Genomic DNA, 24,539 nt, shown 5'->3' on the forward strand with positions numbered 1-24,539 from the left:
CTCACCTCTGAGGATTCCCCTCTCACCTCTGAGGATTCCCCTCTCACCTCTGAGGATTCCTATGTTTCTTTAGTTATAGAAAATTCTAGAACTAAATTTCATTATTTCTAGTCCTTCTTTGGATCCACCGTCAGATAAATCATGAATGCTCTCACATGTTTCTTTCAGTCCTTGCCCTCCATCTTGTTTGTGTATTTTTGCTAAATTCTAGGAGGTGGTCTTCAAATCCCTTCTCAGCTGATGAATCTCCAGCTAGCTGTGTCTTATCTGTTTCACCCATTGACTGTGTTTTTAAAAACGGTTTTTATTATCATATATTAATTATACATAATGATGTGATCCATTGCGACATTCTCATACTGAGCTATTAAATTCAGTGCTTGTACTTTTAATTGATAATATTCTTTTTCCTTTCTTTAAAAGAAGGATTTTTTTAAAAATGTTTTTAATTTAAATAGAATCACATCACTTCTCCCCCCTCAGCCCCTATAAAGCACGCTCCTTGAACACTTTCCATGCTCCACTGTGTTCAAGCTAATAGCCTCTTTTAAAATATTTGTTACATGCACATACATGTATGTATATGCACAAATACACATAAATGACTCCTACATGTGTGGCTCTGAGAATGTTTGAGAGGAGGGGATGGAAATCTTCCAAGAGCCAGAGTGCTAGGGAGTCTTCTGTGGAAACAGTCTCTCCTAAAATGGCTGTATAAATTAGACCAGAACAACAGCAGTATCGATGGATATATTAACATGGTAGGGAAAATTTTTCATGGCGTCCCACCCCTAGACAAGGCGCCAGGGGGAGGGACTTAGCTTCTCCCAGGTCGAAGCCTATTGTTGGTTGTGCAAAGTGGTCAGCCTTGAAACCATGCGAATGCACCAATCCTAGTTTTATTTAGATACTTTTCATACTTGTCTATTTTTCCTAACAGCACCCTTTACTTTAACCCCAGCACTGACCCTTTTACAGGCAGTTGATGTTTATCAAGTTTCCTTATTACAGTTTCTTCACAGTAGCCCCGATTTTGCCTGTGAGCATTGAGGGGCCTGGTTGCGGGCATCTGCACACACTGGTATATCTGATTGGCTTTGGCTCTGCAGTGTAACTCTTTCTGAAAGGTTTTATGCAAATAGGTACGTTTTACTGATAACACAGACTTGGAGTTTATAGCTCAATGGTGTGAACTTGGCTCTGTGCTGCGTGGTAGACAAACCAGAGTCAGACTCTTGCTCCTCTGAGCTACTGATGCGTTTTCCATCTCTGTGTTGTGGAAAGGGATGTTCTCTGAGGATCCTGGCTTTACATAGGACACACACACACACATACTAGGTCTCCTAACTCTCATATCCACTGCCTTCATGTACACATTGAAAGCCCTTGCTCCTGATGTCCTGTGCTGGCATGGCACTGATATCCCTTATAGCCCTAGAAATAATACTTTCTTTGATTTCTACTGAACTTGGCAATTCATTAAAATTTATCATAAAGTTTTAGCGAAGTGACTCCTTCATTCACACATATATAACACACAATTGGGGTTTGGAATCCATATATATTCATACATATATTTAACATACATGGATTTGTACCCAATAGGAAGTGTCCCTTAGTAGCTTATGTCAAGCATTTTATATGGCATTTTGCTATCTTCCTTGGTTTAGTCTGAGAGAGTTTGTCCTTACAAGAGAAGAAAAACTTAGCTCATTATCCTAGTAGCTCCTTGTCAATCCTTCGTCCAGTTTGCTTTCTTTTTCTAGCCTGAAAAAAATGATGCCCTCCAGAATCCTTTGATAAGCAGCAAGGAAATAATGACCCCTTGCCCTTCTTTAGAGCCAATCATTTCTCTGAGGTAGTAAAATATATTTATAGACCAACCATTTTTAAGGGCTGAAAACATCAAAAAGCATTTCACAGTCAGTCAGTTAAATAATGACCAGATATTGTGCACTTGGAGATAAATGGAAGCCGTCATGCTGTACTGAGATGCTTTCTGGCAATTTACAGCTTATAGAAGAGGATGGGTAGGCTTCCTCAGGGGGATTATCTCACCCCTTCAAACCTTCTCTTCTTAGAGCAGCTTCTGACTGGCAACAACGGCTCTATAAAGTGATCTAATTTCCCCAAGCTTTTTATTTGCCTCTCAGATTCTCAATTTATTCTGCAGGACAAGATGTCCAAAGGCTATCAACCAAGCAGGTCTGAAATCATTCTGTGCATCCTCTATTCTGCATTGACTGCTTTCTCAAAAATACTCTATTACCCAAACTTTAACAACTTCTTCTTTCTAGACTTTATGGGCATATGCTCTCAGAAAGGAGCTAAAAAACCAAAACAACCCTTCCCTGTTGGCTCACCATATACCACAATATTTCACAAGGCACCGGCTGCTCACAGTGGTGGAGGTTATGCTGAGAAGCCGGGGAACTGTTTGATAATGAAAAATAAATAAAAAAATGACCATTTCTGCTCACCTGCTTATTTGTTTTAGCAAAGTTGATCCCGACACCCTGCACCATGGGCCCCGTGAAGCCTACTGGACAGGCGTCACATCTGAAACCCGGAGCCAAATTCACACAGCGCACACCTGGATAGCAGGGATGGTATTTGCACTGGGGAGAGAAAGTGTTCCGTCTTTAGCTCTTTGGGGGAAATAACTTGGAACTTTCCATAGTCTACTTGCACACACTTACTTACTTCTTTATATTCTGTGGGTAAAACTGACAAAAGGAAAGTAAACTGTCTGATTTCATAGTTACCCGTTGAGCCTCTGATTCACCCAGTTTGGGTTGCCTGGGAGTTGTTCACTATGTTACAGATGATGCTGTATCAACATTAAATTGATCTTTAACATAAACCAGTCTCCATCTGGGTATGGCAAGCTCCCCAGCATGCTAACATTCCCCAGAAAGGCCTGTGTCAATCATCAGGGGGCTTTTAGACGACACCCTGAGCATCTGTGAGCTTGCATGGAAACTGAGGCAAGCCAGGAGTTTCTACCATTAGACAGGGTCCTTTAGGGAGAGCCTGCCTCTTAGCCCTGCCCAGGTCGTGCCTATTCCAAGGCCACCTAAAAGAGCCTACAAGCTGGTTCTGTTATCTATTTAAAAAAAAAAAAGTTAACTAATGTAAAAAACATGAGCTCTTACTGCCCTTTCAAAAAGGAGGAAAATTCCAGCTCACAGATAAAAACCAGATACAGTTCTGTGGAACGTGTGCAGGATCTATATTCTTCAGCTGAACATTTCCTAGAGACCAGCCTAACTTCGCATTAGCAGGAGTTGGGGGTTGCAGGAGTTGGGGGGTCAGCTGAGCAGCCATTAGCCTTCAGGGCCCTAGGAGAGACATCATCTCTCTTCTTTCAGCTGCCTTCTTGTTGGTACAGGGAAGGCACATTTTGGGGCCAGCTTTGCTACCAGCTTTGGGCATTGTTGTGTGACCAAACTCGGAACAGATGACGACGGGTCCTGCTGGTTTCTGTCTGAAGCTCTGCCTGCTGGCTGTTCAGCCGGCATGCTCTCATGGGCTCCATCCTTGGGTGCTTCGGCTACTCTCAGGCCTCCCTAACAGACCCGCCTGGCGTGAGAGTCCCTCTGCTCCTTGGTTTTATGAAGCCCAAAGAAAGCTACCACAACTTCTGGAACAAAGACCCTAACCCTTACGTTCCATTTGTGCAGGTTTCTAGTATATGTCGCTTTAGAGAAATAATCAACAAAGATATTGGAGTGGAAAGTGGACCGTACAGCAACGTAGTGACCTAGTCAAGTAAAACACCTGGGAACACAGAAAAGTGACAGGCATGGCTGCAGCTGTGCATGAAGGCTTCCTGCTGCTGCTGCTCAATGTGTCCCAGGGACATCATTAAGGATGCAGTTCTCTGGAGCCTGGAGGACAACTCAGGGGGTCCCTAACACACAGTAGGGCTTCTTGGTCCACAGTGGCAAGGGAGAAACCCGGAGGGCCCCGACTCTGTCCCCCTGAGCATTACCTCATCCACGTCAGAGCAGGTGATCCCGTTTCCCGTGTAACCATCTGGGCAGGGTCCACATTGGAAGCCATCCCTGGTGTCTGTACATCGGACACCTCGGAAACAAGGGCTGGAGTCACAGTGGCGTGTTGGGCGAGTTGGGGGTGCTGGAGGAGCTATGGGCACCAGTGTGTTTGGAGTTGGGGACTGAAAACTGAGAGGACCTAGGAAATAAGACCAGAAAAACCCATAGGTTTATAACGCATGTGGAATGTGTAGGATACAAAATGAAATGTGGCTTCCCAATGAATTTGCCCCTTCCCATCAACTCTTGCGCAGAACTACCAGAGGTGGCCATCATGTGACCTCACCTCAGATCACGTGGCCTCCCCTCAGCTCTTCAGTTAGCCTGCATTGCCCCACTCAGGATGAGCTGGTCACCACAGAAGCACTTACCACAAGCCTGGCATTCAGCAATTGTGTTTCGCAGAAATGATGTTTCCTTGACCTGAGAAATAGAAGACATTGCGAAGGGATACTTGCTACAACCCAGAAAGTACCCCTGGAAGGCTGCCCAAGGAAGGTTTCTACAGGAAGGTTTCTACAGCCTGCCAGGAGCCTATGATGGCTCTCCCACTGCCTTGGCTGTGGAGGCTTACTACAAGCGCGATCTTTGGATGGAGCCCTGGGGCAGGTGGGCTGTGTGGAACACTGTGGGGTGTGGCTCAGGGCTAAGTCCTTCCCTGCCTGTGTGAGCCGGCCACTCTGCCCACCAGCACAGAACGCTGGTCTCACAGTGCTGGTGGTCAGGCGTTGTTCCTCACCTGCTGCCTCAGAAGATCTTTCACCTCTCCAAGGAGCTGGTTCAGTTGTGTCATTTGACCCAAGAACTGTCGATTAAAGTCTCCTGTAGGAACAGACAAAGGGAAGGAGTGTTCAGCCAGTGTCACTTGGCAGACCTAGGGATCAAGGGCCGTGTGCATGTTCTGCAAAGTACTCTACCATTAAGTTACATCCCTGGTATCAAACTGGCAATCCTCCTGCCCCAGCCTCATGAGTGCTAGGAATTAGAGGCATGCACCTCGGTGTCTGGTTGATGACAGTCATTTCTAAGTAGATTTAAAATCAACTGACTCCTCAAATAATTGCTATGACAAGATTATTTGAAATCTAGGATATCTGAATTCAATTTAGGTAATTTATTTAATTCATCGAACAAAATACTGCTCCTGATGCTGTCGTTTAGTTGGTCCATATCTGTGAGTTATAAAATTAAAAGGGCAGTGAAAAGATTACTTGGCCTGGACTTTGTCCAGGAGCCTGATTTGTGCAGACATTCACAGGGGCTGCCGTGCTGCCAGGACATATCTGGGCTAGGGGACCAGCCTCTGGACAAGTGTCCATGTTGAGGAGAGTGTGCCGCTGCCCAGGGGCGCCCACCTGTGCTTGTGGCAGCCAGAGGCTCACTCTGTTGCAGGAAGCAGTCTTGGAGGCTGGCCACCTGGAACAGCGAGCCCCGCACCACCAGCTTCAGCTCTTCCAGGAAGTCCTGAGAGGAAAGAAAATTGCTTGCATAAGTTTGCTGATAGGACAATTAAAAAATCTCACCAACACGGCATGACACAGAAGACAAGAGTTGATGGGATTCCCCCCTCCCCCCTTTTTTGAGGCTGCATTGAACAAAGCTATTATTAAGCTCATCTTTGTTAGTGAATGCTTTGCCAATATCTGTGAAGAAAGATATTGTTTCTTATGCTTCTCAACCAATGGAAGTTCTGTGACATTCTTTGTTATCTGCATGAAAATAATAACTAATAACATTATAAGAGGAGACAATATACACAATCCTGTCAGACAAAGATAATTTGCTTAATTTTAGCTACTCCTTTTAAACTGAACAACTGTTTGAAAAGTCACCTCCAAAGAGTTTACTTATTTCACCTGCAACAGAAGTCCTCAATTTCGACTTCAGATTAAATGTGAATTAAAAAAAAAATTGCTGCCTCAGCACCAGATCCTGAGATTCCGATTTAACTTGTCTTGAGGGGAGTTATCTAACACATGTTTTGCAATTCTCCAGGTGACTCTGATACGTAGTGCTGGTCCAACAGGGATGAGCTACCACGCTTCCCTCAGCACAGACCTTGAAACTTCGGGCCACAGAAGCCCATTTTCCACCTTGCAGAACTGTTCACGGGTTCCTACCTGGGGCTTCCTCTGGAACGTCCTCAATTCAATGGACTCTGGGTTCTGGGTGAGGCCAGAAAAGGCTGCAGGGAGGTTGTGCACCGAGTCCACCTGAGCACAGTCCAGGTAGAGTTCTACAGAGCCAGCCCCTCTCTGCAAATTGCTCAGTCTCAGGAGAACCCTGTGGCGCCTCCCATCTGCCAGCTGCAAGTTGTTGAACACCACCAGATGGATCTTCCCGTCGTTCTTCAGGTAGCGGAGGATGGCTGCAGCCAAATGCAAAGCAAAGACCACAGTGAGACCAAGGGACATGGTCCTGGGCAGAGTGGCCTTCAACTCACAGGGCTGGGCCACTGGGGAGAACGTAGGTTGTGACCACAAATACAGATTTACCAATTTTTGTGTGCGAGGTCCTTGGCATGGTGCGGCACTGTCAGTGACCTACCTTTCTCCTGAGGACATTTCGTGAGAATGGAAAAACACAGAAAGCTAGCAAATCCAAAGATACACAGTAAACTTTAATGAATAAAGAGAGTCTTTCCCCACCAGAAAGTCAGATAAAGTTTATGTACATTGCTAAAGGCATAGATTTATTAACTCACCAAGCACAAGTACCTCTGAGGACTTCAGGACAGTGAATACTGTTCTCGGTTGCTTTAATTTTATAGGCCAGCCTTATGAAACTAAGCTTTGGCAAGGAGCCTGCTCAGGTCATCGTGAGGGCAGGACTGAAGTCACAGCCTCAGTGTGCTGCGTTCCAGAGCACAGCTAGATCCTTGTATGCATATTTCACATCATGTTTTAGATGTAGCGCTGTCCTTCAGCAATCCATCTCCAACAGTCTAGCAAACAGACTACGGACAGGACCTTATTGTCTGTTCCCGAATGCAAAGCCCTCTTCCTTATTCTATGCACCAACTAAAGACTCATGGGAATCAGCCTTGATTTTGACCCCATCGCTGTCCTAAGTATATCAGGACCTGAGTTAGGACCTGGTCCCGAAAGTTTGGGGGTGGCACCCTATGGCTGGGTTTTGCTAGAAAGACTAAAATGATATGTTTCCAAGGTTTTGATGAACCTGCTAAGACACTTTCAGACAGACAGACAGACAGACACACACACACGGAGGAGGGGGAGAGGGAGGGAAGGGGAAGAGGGAGATGGAGACAGAGACAGACAGACAGACAGAGAAAAAGAGACAGAGAGTGTGATGGTTTGTAGATGCTTGGCCTGAGGACTGGCACTATTAGTAGGTGTGGCCCTGTTGAAGTAGGTGTGTCACTGTGGGCATGGGCTTTAAGACCTTCATCCTAGCTCCCTGGAGGCCAGTCTTCTCCCAGATTTCTGCAGAACAAGAGGTGTAACTCTCAGCTCTTCTTGCACCATGTTTGCCTGGATATTGCCACATTCCCACCTTGATGATGAGGGACTGAAGCTCTGAACCTGTAAGCCAGCCCTGATTAAATGTTATCCTTTATAAGACTTGTCTTGGTTGTGGTGTCTATTCGTAGCAGTAAAACCCTACCTAAGACAGAAAGACAGACAGACAGACAGACAGACAGACACACACACACACACACAGAGCTAAAATTAAATAAAGTAAAAGTTTTTTTTAAAAGAAAAGAATGTTCATTTCAGGGCCATAGAGTGGCTCAATGGATATACATTCTTTTTTATTATTAATTTATTCTCTCATATATTACATTTTCCCCAGTCTTTCTCCCATAACCTCCCCAAACCCCATCCACTCCTTATCCATTTCCCTTCAGAAAAGGGCAGGCCTCCCATGGATATCAAGCAAGCCCGACATATCAAGTTGCAACAAGACTGGACACATCCCTTCACACTAAGGCTGGAGGAGGCAACCCAGTAGGAGAGCAGGGATCTCCAAAACAGATACAAGCATCAGAAACAGCTCCTGCTCCCATCGTTAGGACTCCCACAAAACCACAAAGCTACACAACCACAACATAGGCTGTGCACTCTTGTTGCCAAGACTAATGACCCACGTGGTCAAAGTCGAAAACCAGCTGTTGAAATTATTCTCTACTTTTGATAAGCACAGCTGATCTGCATGTATGAGCACACATGACAAATGATGAAGTGTAGTAAAAATGTTTAAAAATGTTCATTTAAAGATGCTTTTGTTAGTAAACACTCTGTGCAGCAGGTGTGTTTGAAAAAGCTGGGTCCCTTAAATAAAAGCACAATCGTAAGGCAAGTCCTGTGACACAGATCCAGGGACAGACAGATCCAGATGGCCCAGCAGTTAGAAACACCCAGTTTTTGCTCCCAGTACCTACATGACAATTCACAACTCTCTGTAACTCAAGTTCAGGGATTCAATGCCATTTTCTTGACTTTGTGTTCACCCAGGCATGCATATAGTATACACATACATGCAGATGAACACTCACCCACACAAAATAAAAATAAATCTTTTTAAAAATTAAAATGGTTTCATATAAAAAGAATAGAAAAAAATCTTGATATTCTATTCAATGAAAACCAAAAGGAAGTTGTAAGAACATCTTCATTCAGAAAATTTGTATATATGTGCACGCATATATACAAGTGTGGGTGTGTGTATACACACACACACATATATATACACATACATACATATGCATTGTAGAGAAAATTGTCAAGCCTAGTTGAATAATTTCTGAGTGTTTCATGAATATTTTTTTCCTTTTCGCTCATCTTTAGTGCCTAAACTTTCTACATGAAATGTCCATTACGTATATATAAAAATAAAATGGATGCTTCAGCTGGGGAAGGCACATGCTCTCAAGCCTGACGTGAGTTCAATCGTCAGGACCCATGCTGTGGTGTGTGCATGTGTGCACAGGCACACGCACAAGCATCAGCACACACACACACACACACACACACACACACACACACACACCGCACAACCACATTTATATTAAAAACCAGAAAGTGGAAGCTAATATACACACTTAAGTCTTTGATGTTGTCGATCTGTGTGACTTGTGGCAAGTATCTTGAAGTGTCTTAGGTGCCTCTTCAGCCAACTGGAAGTGCCAAGCCAGAGTTGCCACAGAGGTCAGCGAGCCAACAAACTAGTATGTTGCAGTGTGGCCAAAGAAAACGATATATTTTAAGGCTTTGCCCAAATTACACTTTCTAGGTTCATTCCCCACCTCCTCTCAGGGCCCCTAGCTTTGATTTTCCATTTGGCAACTGTGTGAGGACAGGGACAGTACTGGCATCGTGCTCTGTGGCATACACATACCCGGAGGGAGACTGACAGAACTTTTCTTATGTCAGTGTGGTCACCACTATGTGCTTCCTGCCAGAAGAAAACTTGTTAGATGTGAACGGTCTCTAGCAGCTCAGGGCTAAGTCTCTGGAAGCACTGATAAGGATAGACATGCCAGGAAAAGATGGACGATGGCTGCAGAGACACACAAGGGGAGGCTCCCCCTCTGCTCCCTGCCTTCTCTCTTTCCTCCTGAGTTGGGGGAGTTATAGATGGTGAGCCACTTCCTCTGAGAAGAAAATGAAGATTTATTTCTTGTCCTGGATGAAATAGGATCTTTGCCCCTTTATTTACTACTAACTGAGTGGCGAATTAATCTAAAATAATGGTTGCGGGGCCTGGAGGCGGAGACATACAGTAACTAAGAGAAGGAGAAGTTAAAAGCAAACCTAAGCAGCCTTTCACTGTTTGAAACATCAATTACTTCACTGCTCAGAACAGTTTGCAAATACCTGGCATTTTATAAGCCAATAAAAATACCACTTGTCTATTAAACTTGAATTAGGTCATGCACACTTTTAGCCAGTATGCCATCATTCTAGTGAGAGCCACAATTTCCCTTTCCTGGATTAACACATTAAGAAGACAGACATGCACTGAAAGACACGTAGCTAAAATAGATACTTGAGATTTTCCTTCCCCAAACTGAGTTTTCTGAGGATTGCCAAGGAAACATCTTTTAGGCACACAGCCACTTTTAACAGATCTTTGCAGAGCACATGGGTCATAGTTTATTTTCATAAGTGGAGAGCTGAGATAAGTTTTATAAACAGTACCCAGAGAAGTAGATGCTGTTAATATGAACTTTCAAAGAACAACCAAATGACTGCACTGAAAACTTTCCACGTGAATAAAAGCTTACAGAGTGACATGTCTCCCTCCTCGGCCATGCAACAAACCCTGCCCGTGTGCCTAGACCCTCCTGAAGGAGAGCTGTCTTGTGTTTTTTGGTGCATTCGCAGCAAAGTCTCCCAGAGGACACGTTCCCTCAAGCGCCTAGGACTTTAACAAGGGCAGAGCAGGGAGGATCATGGAAACTTTCACAGTGTCTGTTAGAAAAATTATCAAGTGCTCTGACATTTACGGTTCTTCATTCTTGAGCCAATGATTTTCATTTCTCTTATGGCTTTCTTTTTTTCATTTTTGCTCTTTTATGGCAAATTCCATACTTGACTGCCTCCATCCTTCTATATTATATTCTCTGAGCCCTTAGCCCACCCCAGAAGGCGGCCTCAGATGTCACAGTCCTCATCAGTCTCACAGACCCTAAAGCAGCGTGAGTTCTGTCCTGGGGGACCTGGTAACCTGCTGGGCGGGTGGGTCCTGAGCTCCCCTGAAGTAGAGAACACATGTGTTCCCTCTTCTCAGAGCTCCGCGGATCCGGAAGCCAGGCCCTGATCCTGGAACACCACACCTCTGCCAGGTCAGCACTCTGGGGAATGTTCCCTGGGTACAGTTCTGTTTCTCCAGCTGCAGCTTAGTCAGTTCCCAAGTCAGCTTGGTGGTCCACTAATCCTGCCGGCTTATGCCTACAGACGCCTTCGTGGCAATTGCCTCTGCCTCTATGTGCTGCATCTCTGGGTTCCTCTGCCTGACCGCTGGCTCACCCTCCCATCGTCGATCCTTTTTGTATAGCTTTGAGACTGGAGGACTGGAGTGTCCTATAGGATTGATTGTTCCAGTTCAGTTCCCGCCTGTTTATTTGTTTACTACCTTGTGTTTACTTATAGTTGCATAAATGTTTTATATAGTTGCACGAATGTATGCTATGTGCGATACCTTTGCACTTGGTGCAGGCAGAGGTCTGAAGGGGGGCATCCTCCAACTTAAGCTATAGACAGTTGTGAGCTGCCAGTTGGGAAACGGATCCAGAATCTCTGCAAAACCAAGTGCGCTTAATCTCTGAGCCATCTCTCCAGTCCAGGTCTTGCCTTTTGAAAGCAAGCACACGAGTAAGCAGATGAATTCATCCAAAAGAGCCCTAGTGGCTTCTGATTGATTCTAAACTCCTTATCCCAGGACAGGCCCCAACTGATCATCACCCCAGTTTCTTTCCATTGTGCCAGGGCTATTTCCTCCGCATCCCTTGGTATCTGGAGAGAACTGTACAGCTACTTGACATTGTCACCCACAATCACACCATTTTTTTTTAAAACTGTGGAGGACTTTTCTCTCTAAGCTTAGCCTGTTTGTGTCCTTGACAGTCTGGGGCCTGATCTGATGGCCCAGAGTTACGTTTGCTCACCTGTGTACCAGGTGACACAGGACCCAAACTGCTGAACCCAATTAGATGGCAATCTTTGTGGTTGATAGGAAAACAAAACCACCGAATCAAACTCTAGTAAGGAGGATTCGAAGTTCTGCTATACTGGGAAGGAATTTTCAAAAAAGTGCTTTTGAAGAAATGGACCTTGGAGTAAGAATGTTATAGCATGCTGACTTTTAAAGTAATGAGGCAGGGTGCCAGCTTTAAAAACCTAGAAATGATAGTATTTTGTCTGCTTGGGAAGTGGAGTCGAGGGTGACTGGCCTGCAGGCGTTCAGGAAGGAGGCGTAATGGCAAGCGACTTTACTCTCAGTACTTTAAAGTCTCAGATGAAAGCCATCACTGTAAACTTGGGTCATCTTTTTAGGGTCATTATACATTTTTAAAATGCCTCCTTGCTATCAATGTCCTCTGTGGCGGAACTCTGTTTTGTCTTCGCTGATTCATTTTTATGGGCTATGGACTGGGTCATGGTAACTTCTATGCTCTGGAGCTCCATACAAAAGTAGATCATCAAATAGCTTCTCACTAATAACTCTCTGGGTGACTGTGGTAAACGCAGCCTGTTTCAAAGTGTTCTTCTAACAGTTTCCACATAAGTAAGGTTTTCAGAGGCTGAATGGAGGGAGAAGGCAGAGGAACAGTTAGTGAATGGGAGGCTCGTCGATTATGCACAGCATCTGAGGAGGGAGTTACTTTAAATAGTTATGAGAGTCATCATAGTACGCAACATATTTTCAGTGATGAAGCTGTAAGGGGCACAAAATCCAAAGGTCGTGTTATAAGAACAGTCACAAAGCCATTTCTTCAGCACCCCGGGGGCTTTTCTAACTTTTACACAATCTCAGAATATGAGCAGGACAAGTTATCAGCTTAATAGCGCTCTTCACAAATCCCTTTGATAAACGTGCAGTTGCCACCAGCATGGTCCGGCCACAGGCAGCTCATTAACTCTCAGAAAAATGGGCATAGCTTTGGGATATCTCGCCACGCTTTTCCTAGTACAGGACGAGTATCTGTCTCCTCCTCTGAGTCCCACTGATGGGTTCAAATCCTGCTTTTCAGAGCTGGAACAGGTCTAGCCCGATCCCCATGTCAAGCAATTTCCATTAAGGGCTTTCACATCTCTCCTGTCTTTTGCCTGGCTCCTTTATTTTTCTATCCTTTAACCTTTCAACTTGGATGTGATTTAATAAAAAAGTGTGTTTGTGTGTGTGTGTGTGTGTGTGTGTGTGTGTGTGTGTGCACGTGTGTCCTAAACGGATGCTTCTCTTCTTGAGATAGGCTCTGGTTTCACAGCGTCCAAGATGAAAAGCAGTCGTGTGGATGTGGCTTGGATAGTGAAGGCTACAAGAAGCCCTACCCCAAATGTTCATTCATGGTACTACAGACTTAAAGACCTTTTAAAATTAGAGGACTAGATGGGTCAGAGCCCTGACTGCTCTTCCAGAGACCTGGTTCGATCCCCAGCACCCAAGTGGCAGGTCACAACCATCTGTAACACTGGTTCCAGAGAACACATCTCCTTCTTGCCTCTGTGGGTATCAGACACACACGCTGCGCACAGACATAGCACCTAGACACGCATGCAAGCAAAACGCCCCTATGCATAAAGTAAGAAAGAAAGAAAATTTAAAAGCAGATCTAGTCCTAGTTGTCTTCTGCCATATTCATGTTTATATCATTTGGAAAGGCAAATGAGATGCTTTATGAGATTTCCCTGAAGTCAGGATATGTTATTCTCACAGCACCTACTTGAGCTTTCATCTTGGAAATTGTTGTAAATAGAGAAACCTCGCTGTGTCTTATTCTTATTAGCCCTGCTTTGTGTTTAGGAATCCCAGATTTATTTTCCAGGCGATTCTAAAATACATGAATGAATGAATGAATGAATGATAATGATGATTATAGTAATAGTAGTGATAATGCCAATAATATAAACTTTGGGGCTGGAGAGATGGCTCAGCCGTTAAGAGCACTGACTGCTCTTTCAGAAGTCCTGAGTTCAAATCCCAGCAACCACATGGTGGCTCACAACCATCTGTAATGGGATCTGACGCCACCTTCTGGTGTGTCTGAAGACAGTGACAGTATACTTACATAATAAACAAAGAAGAAAGTATCTGAAGACAGCAACAGTGTACTTACATATCATAAATAAATCTTTAAAAAAATAATATAAACTTTGTGGGTTTGATCTAAAGTTCAGCATACTGAGGCTTTCAGAATCTATTTTTCTTCTCTGCAGAAAGAAGACCATGTGCCAGTCTGTTTCCTTTGACTTCCAAATGTTTCCAACAGTGGCTGTGCTATCCCTTTCTTTACCAAATCCCCCAGTCTATAATCCACCTGGGCATGGACAGCTAAGTCTATTCATGGTAGCGTTACTCTGGTTTGGACTAAGTGCACACACATCCCCTGACCACCCCCCCCCTTCTCATCCCTGTCAGCACCTCTTACTTCCAGTCTCTTCCAGATTCATGAAGTTTAGTTCTATTTTTTGACTCATTTAGTTTAAGCAGGGCTAGTCTATGTGACCATCAGATTAGAACTATGTATTAGATACTGGCGGGGCCATCAGTGGCACACAACTGAGGCAGTGGTCCTCCATTTCCTTGAACCTTTGTAGGTTGGCTGGTGGGTGGTGCTGAGTACTGAGCCCAGGCTGTTGAACAGGATAGGAAAGCATCCACCACTGAACCACATCTCCAGCCCTCTTTTTCACTTTTGAGTTTGAGACCTGAGTTTCACTAAATTGCCCAGCTAGCCTTGGGCTCACTCTATAGCCCACATTGCCCAGGCTAGCCTTGGGCTCACTCTAGAGCCCATGCTGGCTTTGAACATTTGATCCTCCTGACTCAGCTTACAGAATGTTGGTATGCACCAGCATGTCCAGTTCAATGTTATTGTTGTGTATTATTTGTTTGCCTTTAACCCTTCTTGACCATTCGAAGAACATTGCTTTTGGTGGGTAAGACAGAAGCAAGAGTCAACTTCAGATAACCTCAGACATTTGCTAGTATTGCATCATCGCGTGTTCCTGACAGTGGGCTTATTTAGTTCTTCTCCTTCTTTTCTCAAACACAGCATAAATATCCCCTTTAATATCCAGCATGCAAATCAGCAACATCAATTCAATTCCATTTTAGCCTTTTTTAACTCTGATTTTTATGCTGTTGGAAAGGTCTTTTAAAATCTTGCACCTTTTGCATGTGACCATGTTAAAATTGAGCTCAGGCATGTTTTGAGGAAAGTGAGTGTTGGGCCGGTTCCACTCAGCGTATTGTGACAATTGGCATATTGTGATGAGTCTGCCACATTTACCCTGAGTTTGAGACCTCCCTCTTCCTCCTACACACTACTGGGTCTAGAACTCTTACTGGGTCTAGAACACTGGTTTCTAAAGCTCCTCTACCTCACCCAGTTTATACTGGTCTTTAGCCTGGAGGATTCAGAACTGTTTCCCTGAGCCACTGGATACTTCTGATCCTTTGTCTGAAGAGTATGGCTGACTCTAGTCATGGTGGCAACTTCCTGGGGTACCCTTCATTTCAACACCACCAAGTTGGTCTTGGTGACAACCAAATGAAGACCAGGGGAACAATTCTTTCCATTGTCTTTCTCTCACAGGCAAAGTTACCAGCAAAACAGACATGGCTAAATAACAGACATCTGTCCCATTCATCCATTGATCTATCCATCCCATCCATCATCCATTCATCTATCCATCCATCTTTCCATCATCCATCCATCCATCCATTCACCCATCCATCCATCCACCCACCCATCCATCCATCCATCTATCCATTCTATACTATTTAAGAACCTGAGGCTTTTGTCTGAACCCCATAGGCTATACACTTACATTATGGGGATCACTCTGAGATGACTATTACCACCCTCACTGTAGAGATGGTAACTGTGCTGACGGATTCACAGATGTACTCAAGGTGACCAGTTGGCAGTATTTTTAACTGGAACTCAAACCTGGGATGTTAACAAGAAAGTTGTCTCCATGCCAGATACTAGAATGGCTTCAAACATATCCAACTACACGGTTTCTGCAAAATATTCATTTGTATACAGATCATACCACCTGTGTCACTAGGAATTTGACAGGTCATTTGTACCAGAAACACCACTCATATCCTCTTGTTTGCAAAAGTTCTCCCACATGGATTCATTAAAAAAAAAAAAAAAAAAAAAAAAAAACTCCTTTCAAACAATTTACAAGTACCAGACACTATAATTCCATAATTTCCACTAAATGATGTGTCAGTGTTTATGTTATTCAACTATCACACATGGAATCTGTTTCCTTTGGGGCCCTGCTGTAGTCCCCACATAGTGTTGTGGTTGTACAAAAGCAGGGTAAGGGGTGTCTTGTCTCTGCTGAGGAAGAGCTCATCGCCTACTAAAGGGACTTATAAACAATGAAAGTACTAAGCTAAGTACAGTTAGTACCTCTCTTGGTTAGAAAGCATAAAGTCACATAAAGAAAGCAGAGATGGAGATTAGATGGCACTTCATTAGATTAGATGGTGCTGGGCTTTGCTATTCGAAGATGGTGCAGGATGTGTGATGGGGAGAACAGTGGGTGAGTACAAAGGGGCAGGGAAAGAAACACTGCATGAGTTTGCCCAGAGAGGACTGTTCTTTCTAACCGAAGCACAGGCTGCCGAGAAGGCCACAGTGAAGTGTGATTTGGGAATCATTGTTGACAGTTGTGCTACAGAACCTGAGAAGGTAAGGCAATTGCACCTGATACGTTTTGGAATGGAAGACACTCCAGGTCTTTGGTTGGGTGTTCCCTGACTGAGACTGTGTCGTGAGCAGTAATGAAATGGCAGTGAGTGTGGTGACTTAGAGATGGGGAGAACCGAAGCAGAGAGCTCACTGGCAGGCTCTTCTGTGGTCATCATGGATCCTTGAGTCTATTCCAGGAGTTTCTCTAAGATCAGAGGGCCTGATTCTATTCTCCAATATCATCTTCACCATCGAATGCTCTCCCAGGTCTGCTAATAGGAGAGGTGGGCTTTCCTTCCTACTCAGGTCCGTTTAGTCAGTAGAAATGCATTTGGGTTGCTTCTGAGTGTTGTATTGTTTTTTTGTTTTTGTTTTTGTTTTTCTGCAAACTAACTAAAGGGAGACCAGCTGAGCCTTGGTCAGTTGAAGGATGCCTGAAAACTGCTGTGGAGGGAGATGACTCTCATGGCTCTGTAAACTAAGTCAGTCAGACTACCATTAAATGCTTCAGTAAGAAGTCCTAACCACACGCCACCTCTTCTCCTTGGACCCAGAAGGTCACTGATTCTCCTTCACTGCAGTTTATCATGGCTGTCACTCCTCCTACAGCTTTGGATTCAGCACTGATGGCAAGTGTGTATACGTTCCCTGTTTATCTAGAGAAAGACTCAGCATGAATTATTCAACTCTCCAAGTTTTAATAGTCATATAACTTCTCTTTACTCTCTGAGAACTCTCATTTCTGGAATCTCTCAGAACTCTCTTTGATGCTCATATTTTTCTAAGAATCACATCTTTTCACCACAGGCTGGAGGACGAGGCGGTGTGTTGGTTAGCTCTCCATTGCTATGACAAAATGCCTGGGATCAGCAACTTAAAAGAAGGAAGTTTATGTTGGCTCACATCTGCAGAGGTTCATGGGCCAAGCGTCATGATGTGGAATATGAGGAGGAGTAAAAATTGATGATCTTATGACAGACATGGGGGGGGGGACTGAAGTCCAGGGTCCTCATGTCCCTTTAAGGGTACACCCTTCAGTGACCCAACTTCCTTAGCCCCATGTAATATTCTTTCAGTTGCACAAAGCCTTAGCACATGCGCTTTAAGGAACATTTAACATTTAAACCATAAGAGGAGGGTCGGGGATGCAGTTTACTGATATAGTACTTGCCTGTATCAGACATGAAACCCTAGGTTCAATCTCCAGCACAGGAAAACAAGAAAGTGAAGGTTTTACTCAACCATCTCATCTCTCCCGTAAAAGATGGCGCATCTAGAACTTATAGCTGCACGGCATCGCTAGCTTCTCTTCGGGGGAAACAGGAACAAGCCCCTCCCTCATTTCCCCACACACCATGGGTCGAGGGTGACTTTGGCTTTAGGAATAAATGGGAAGAATCAGTTCAGGCGAGATTGCTTCCTGTGTTCACGATGGTCTGCATAGACCGCCTTGGGTACAGAGGGTGAGACCCAGTGCGTGAGAAAAGCTAGGAGCGGCTTTTCATTCTCGCTGTTATGCTGAATTGAGCAGGAACACAAGTCTTTCCAGTGCATCTGAAGTAGCTAAAATCTCAGCAACTAATTCAAGAGATGTGAGGAAAATGAGGCTGCTGTCTCATGGGGGGCAGGGCTGGGGGTAAGTTACCCCTCAGCTTGGAAGGGAGTCGGGAAAAGGAGCAGGAAGGGCTGAACTATCTGCTCAGTGTGTCCCAGACTCTGTTATCTGAGACTCACCCAGGGACAGACCAAGAAAGCCCATAGGAGATGTGTAAGAGCCAAGAAGAGATGATAAGAAAGGGTCACGACCATTCTTCTCTGGTTTTAAACTCTACCATTCTGTGCAAGCAAAGACTCCTCCACTCTGAGCCTGCAGATCTAAGGGTTCGAGTATGAATTCATCTAAGAGACTTGCAGGAACACTAGGAAGGGTCTGCTTTATAAAGCAAGTTGAAATAGACATAAAACCCAGGCTCTCTTGTTTTAGAAATGCATGAAGCAGGAAAATATGTATCTGTCCCATTCCTTAATAAACAGGGACAGGCGTTGTCCCCAGGGCATGAGTGGGAGGGAGGAGGATGAAAACCCAGGACCTTTTTCTTTGGGAGCCCTTTCTCAGTGCAGAGAGTTACTTCCTTTGACAGTCAAACAGATGGCAGGTAACAGTCAGAGTCTATGTGCTCAAGCTCACCAGGCTGAGGGCTGTGCCTTCTGCCCTGCTGTTTGGGGTGTGTGGCCTCCTGGAAGTCCTGCAAAGCACTCTCCAAGCTGTGAGTCACATCAGCTCAGCCATGGCATCCGAGGGAACACGGGAGGAGGGAAGTGGTCTCACACTCATCCTCTGAAGTCTTAATCCCCAGTGTGGTAGCATTGGGAGGAGAGACCTTGGGAGTTAGTGAGTTGAGCCTGGGTCCTGAGGGTGGACCCCTCTTTATAGGATTTGTGCAGTTTTAAGGAAAGACATAAGAGAGCATACACTGCCTCCACATTGTGGAGATACAATGAGAAGATTACTGTGTAAGACAAGCATCACACCTACCAGGAATTTAGACATAGTCTGCAGTCTTGCCAGTCTCTAGAATTATGAGAAATAAATGTCTGTTTAAACTACATAATCTACACAGACTATAGCTGAGGATGATAAAGGCAATGTGTAATCGTCCTGGCCTCCTCCTTTCTGAACTAGCTTCAGAGTTCAGAATAACATGAGGATGGAGCCACGTCAGAAGGCATCTTGTAGTGAAAGAGAGGACAGAAACAACGCAAGACTCAAAGGAAGGGGCGGAGTGTTGTGGGATGCTATCGCGGGGCACGGCAGGGTCACTGTTTTCTACACTCTCAGTAGCTGTAACTGTGATTACTTGACCAAGATCTGCACAGAACTGGGCCTGTCAATATTCTGCCATAGGATCATCAGGATCCAATGCTTCCCATGGATCTATGCGTGGTCAGATCTAACGGCGGCTGGCGGGTGGGAGGAGACGACCTCCTCAGTGGTGTAACCTCTGACAGTTACGCGTCCTCTAAATAATCCCATCACTTGTGCTGCTGTAACTGATTCCAATCAAATGCATTGGCTTACAACAAACAAACAAACAAACAAACCCCTTGAAACACGGAAGTAGAAGGAGGACTGGTTGGGACAAAAAAATGGGAACCAGTGGGACAAGAGCGAGCAATGCTGTAGTGGCAAATTCAATGAAAACCCATTCCATGCATGTATGTTAATGCCATAGTGAAACCTACTGCTCATGTAATATGGTAATGAAAGATACATTGGCCATAAGCAAGTCTTCATTTCTCTCTCTCAACTACCTTCACACAGGTAAGTGTTTAGTAAGACAAACATGGCATCCAAAAGGAAACGAGCAATGGAAAGCAGACCCTGGATCCCGGACCAGGAGCCCTCCATGAAAATCCCCCAGCAGGCCCCCGCGGCAGGCCCCCGCAGCAGGTCCTCCGTGGCAGGCTTACCTTTGTTCAGCCGTCCCATCACAGTGAATTCAAAGTATTTGCTGTTGTCACTTGAGGAGTAGAGGCCAAAGATGGTGGCTGAGCTTTTACTCTGCAGCTTGAAGGTAGAGATGACATAGAGATCGCGCAGGGTGGGATCTGTCAGGACTGGCTGCAGGGCACTGGGGTTCAGCCTCTGGCTGGAGGACGGCAGAAGGTCAAAGACTAGAGAGACAGAAGGAGGTGTGTGGTCACTGAAGACTAACCTAGGGCAAACCCTTTGTGTTGTTGTTGTTGCTAATTGGCGGGGGAGCATTTGGCAATGAGCTACAAAACCGTGTGAGCTGATTTTGCTACCCTCTCTCCCCATCCCTCCCCTCTCACACACACATCAACACATTCACCAGTTCTTCCTGTCTTTAACAGTGGCTGGACATTTGAAGCAGAAGAAATACAGCACAATATTTATGACTTGCTATAGCCCTGAAGAGAACTCTAGGTTTGCAAACACAAAATTGGATTTGGCCGAACCAAGGAGCTCTGAAAATGTCCACGAGGAAAAGTCCTAAAAGCTTAAAGCACAATGGGCAGGGTGGTAGTGGTGGTGGTGGTGGGTGGTGGCAGTGGTGATGGTGGTGATGGTGGTAGTGGTGATGGTGGTGGTGATGGTGGTGGTGGTGGTGGTGATGGTGGTGGTGGTGGTGATGATGGTGGGGGTGGTGGCAGTGGTGGTGGCGGAGGTGGATGAGAGCCACCAGCTCAGTGTCTCTCATGTCCTCAAGCAGTGGACTGTACTGTGGGGTCCTTTAGGTGCCTGTTGGGGCCACAGCCACATGCATCTTCTGGTTCCATGATACGACAGGGAAAGAGGCAGCACACATGCATATGGTGTCACACAGAGTAGAGAAAAATGACTCGCCACTTCTGTGAGAGCCTGTAGGGTTTTCCAGTATTTCTGTTTCCAAAAAAAAAAAAAAAAAAAAATCCCATGAAGGAAGCGAAACAAAGTGACGTGTGTGGTTTTTCCCAAGACTCACGGACCTGGGAAGTAGGTCTGGGGCCACTGAACGTCCACTGTCAAAGTTGAGAGTGGTGACACTGATGATACTTACAACATGTGCTTACTGAAGCACACAGATATCGCTTGAGCACTTCCCTGGCTGGCCGGGAACTTCAGCCACCTATGGCTATCTCTTGTCTACAATAGTCGGATTGCTAAAAGGGTGACGACGCTGATGACCAACAGAGAGCTCTTACAAACTGGCAAGATGATAAGCACCCTAACAGAAAAATAGGCAGTTTACAGAAAAAGAACCACAAATGGCTAACAGGTATATAAGTAAATGTTCATATGCCCATTTAGTTAGTAATTACAGAATTGCTAACTTAAATAACACTATTTTTCTATCAAATTGGGAAAAATAAAAATATAGTAATGCCTAACACTGCAGGTGAGAGTTCAAGGTATTCTTACATGTTCTGCTCAGTAAGATTTAAATTAGTAAGAACTCTCTTTTTCCAGTAGTGGGGATTGAACCCAGGACCTCATGCATGTAGACAGGCTCACTACTACTGTGCCATGTCTTCAGGTCAAATCAGTATAAACATCCTGAAGGTCGTTTAAAAAACAGTATCAAAGACTCTGAAACACAATGCCTCTTGTCCTAGCAAATCTACTTAAAGAACTGTATTGGAAGGAAATGATAGATAACAGACTTAGGTACAATATTTACCATCACTTGTGAACCTACAGATTCTTTAGCTATGAGAGGAACTAGGTGAAACTAGAAACTGGGAATATGGAAGCTCTCTGGGCTGAGGACTTTGCTGTGAAAATACCAAGAGAAGAAAGACTTTACATTAAAGCAACGGCTGGTGCCAGTCCAAGCCATCCACTTCAACTGTCTAACTGGATGTCTAATCTGTGGTATCAGAATACCAGTGACAAATTTAGTGTCCTACACTACACAACAGATGAAATTAGTTTTGGCCCATGTTTTTGAAATGTGGTTAAATTCATACAGATATAGAAAAATGTTCATGATAAAGTTTTAAAAAGTTACAAAGTTATGTGTATGTATAACATGCTGTCTTTAGTGATTTCTTTGTTTGGACAAAGATTTGAAACAAAAGTTGATTCAATAACACCTTCACATTAGCTAGCTATTTCTAGGTTGTATAAGGCTTTTCTTTGGTTTATTTTCTGGCAATTCTGGTTAGGTTTTGTTTTTACAATGAACAAGTATTGCTTTCTACTAAAAAAATGAATAAAAATTTTAAGGCAAAGAGGAAAAACCGTAGTTACTCGAGAATGTGTACTTTTTTAAGCAGATAACTTATTTCCAAACTGGGTCTCTGCTGACTCTTCCCCCAGAAGCCCTCACATAACAGTGATTTTAATACCAAACGAGTTAAAAAGCAAAACATCTCGCGTATCCTTCTAGTACCCCACATCCTCAAGCTACAAAACAGGTTTATACTTTCTAAAGAGTGGAAAATGTATCATTCCCACCAATGGGGGATAAGGTTGGATAAAGTGTTCTGCTTGAAAACTCCGTTCTAGATAAGGCACCTCCAAGAGACAGACATAAATTCAGAGCCTGAGAACTGTCTTCTGAACCGATGCTTCATGCCCGCTCCAGCTTCGATCGGGCCTGTGATCTCGCTGGCTCTCCATGAGAGCTTCAGTTCAGCCTGGCTCCTTGTCGGATTCATTTGCTGCTCCCCAGAGTCTGAGCTTGGGTAAGTGAGCAATGACTTTAGAGAGTGTTTTAAGAAGGAAATAAGATGCTACCTAATGCTATTACAGTTCGGTAGAAGTACCAGGATCTGAGCAATGAGCCTCTAGTGTTAGAGGTGAAATTACTGCTACCGATGAGCATGGCAATTGAATACCTGCTCACTCGGGGCTAGCCTGGCTCAGAGGGAGAAGGAGATAAGTGAATTAAATCAGTTGAGCTGCTGATTGCCAACTGGATAACTCTATAAAAGAATCTACCAGACACTTGACTTAATCAGATTGTCTACAGAAACTAAGTTAACAGGATAAGTTAGGTTACATCACTCGAATGCAAGTCTTTGCTGTCAGGTCTAAAGAAGCACAATCCAAACCTACACCACTACGTTGTGTGCTCCAATGTCAAGAATTTATATAACAGAGAATATTATATAATAGAAAATAACCTCTGGACTGTTGGGTGTGATGGGTGGCCGCTGTGGTGGCATGAAGGGGGCACACACTGTCTGTCCAGCATGCTTTGCTCAGCCTCGGGAAGGAAACCTTTTTCTCCCCCCTGTACTGCTTCTGGTTTTCCTCATTCTCGTCCAAAACAAAACAACCCGGGTGCCCAGTTTCAAGAGGTAGGCCAATGTTCACAGCCTGGCCGAGCCCTGAGATCCTTCCTGGCTGTAGTAATTGCTTCCTTGTGTGGTCTTTATACGAAATTTTGCTTAACCTTAAGTGCTTTCTACCTGAAAATTATTTCAACTCCCTGTCAAATATTAAATCTTTTTTTTTTTTTTTAAATCTCTTCACAGAAAAAAAGATCAATTTCTAAAGAGTCTCAAGTAACCACACTAAGTCCCGGGGGAGGGGGGAGCTAGCCTTTGAATGGAGGCACGGAAGGCAAGGCGGGTGGAGCAAAGCAGCGTTGCTCACGGGTGCCACTTGGTGCCAGGGCTTCCCTGAGAGAAGGGGCTGGAGGGGACAGACACTGATCTGTAGACAACTAGGATTTCATCCCCTGACAGAGGACCAAGGACCCTGTGGTACATTCTGCGGTGAATGATGAAGACAAATTTGCAACCCCTCCAGATTCTAGTTTAAGGAATTGGTCCTGTGTTTGGGTAATGGAATTGGAGAAAATTCTAGACTTTCCTCATCACTTTCAGTAACGATGTACTTCCATTCAGGTCCTGGAGGAACAGAGAGGTGCATGACTAGGCCACAGGAGCCCAGGCAGAGCAGTGCAAAACTGGCCCCTTTAGGTAATCTCAGGACAGCGACAGAGGGCTGGATGCAAAGGGAACCAGGGGAAGCCACTTACCCTGGGGTGTGGCCTGGGCGCTCGTCCGCTGCCAAGGCTGCAGGACCAGGTGCAGCAGGAGGAAGGCGGCCGCGCGTGGGGCCTGCATGGTGACTCTTCTGCTCCCTGAGGGCTGTGCAGGCGACAGCGTCGGCGTGGCTTTGCCGGCGTAGGGCGCTGTTTGCTGGCCTTGGGCAGTGAGCGCGCAGGTGGCGGGCAGGGCAGTGTGCAGCCGTCGGAGGGGCGCTGGCTGCTGGGCTCCGCAGCGGCCGCAGCCCGCGCTTTATGGTCCAGCCGCCCGGGGGGTGGGGGGAGGGTGCGGGGGAGGACCGAGTCAGGGCGGCCCCCTTGGCCAGGATCCCCCATTTGCCAGGAAGAGCGGGAACCGAGAGCGTGGGCCACCGAGGGAAACGCTGGTGTGCAGACCAGACGGAATGGAATGAGGTGGACAGTGGGAAGGGGTGGGAGGACACAGGAGTGTGCTGAGGGAGGGAGGGATTCGAAAGAGAGGATAGGGTGCAGAGGGTGGGCAGAGGGCTACAGTGGAGGAGGCCTCTCCTGGTCCCCTAGCCTTGAACTCCTCTATTCTTTCCCCTCTTACTTTTT

At 45.2% G+C, this 24,539-nt stretch overlaps 1 protein-coding gene across 1 annotated transcript in view; it reads right to left on the reverse strand.

Moving 5' to 3' along the window:
* The window catches only part of Thbs4 (thrombospondin 4), a 42,892-nt gene extending 18,726 nt beyond the window's left edge, over positions 1 to 24,166 (reverse strand). Inside the window, exons 1-8 of the mRNA XM_021208840.2 lie at positions 23,955 to 24,166; positions 19,930 to 20,133; positions 6,179 to 6,426; positions 5,414 to 5,522; positions 4,798 to 4,880; positions 4,430 to 4,481; positions 3,995 to 4,197; positions 2,481 to 2,618 (exon numbers count right to left, since the gene is read on the reverse strand). Of these exons, the coding sequence (XP_021064499.1) occupies positions 2,481 to 2,618; positions 3,995 to 4,197; positions 4,430 to 4,481; positions 4,798 to 4,880; positions 5,414 to 5,522; positions 6,179 to 6,426; positions 19,930 to 20,133; positions 23,955 to 24,042 (1,125 nt within the window). The 5' untranslated portion in view covers positions 24,043 to 24,166. The remainder of the gene's footprint in view (positions 1 to 2,480; positions 2,619 to 3,994; positions 4,198 to 4,429; positions 4,482 to 4,797; positions 4,881 to 5,413; positions 5,523 to 6,178; positions 6,427 to 19,929; positions 20,134 to 23,954) is intronic.
* Between the last annotated feature and the right edge of the window lie 373 nt (positions 24,167 to 24,539).

The sequence above is a fragment of the Mus pahari genome, chromosome 11 (genome assembly GCF_900095145.1).
Source record: "Mus pahari chromosome 11, PAHARI_EIJ_v1.1, whole genome shotgun sequence".
Lineage (NCBI taxonomy): Eukaryota > Metazoa > Chordata > Mammalia > Rodentia > Muridae > Mus > Mus pahari.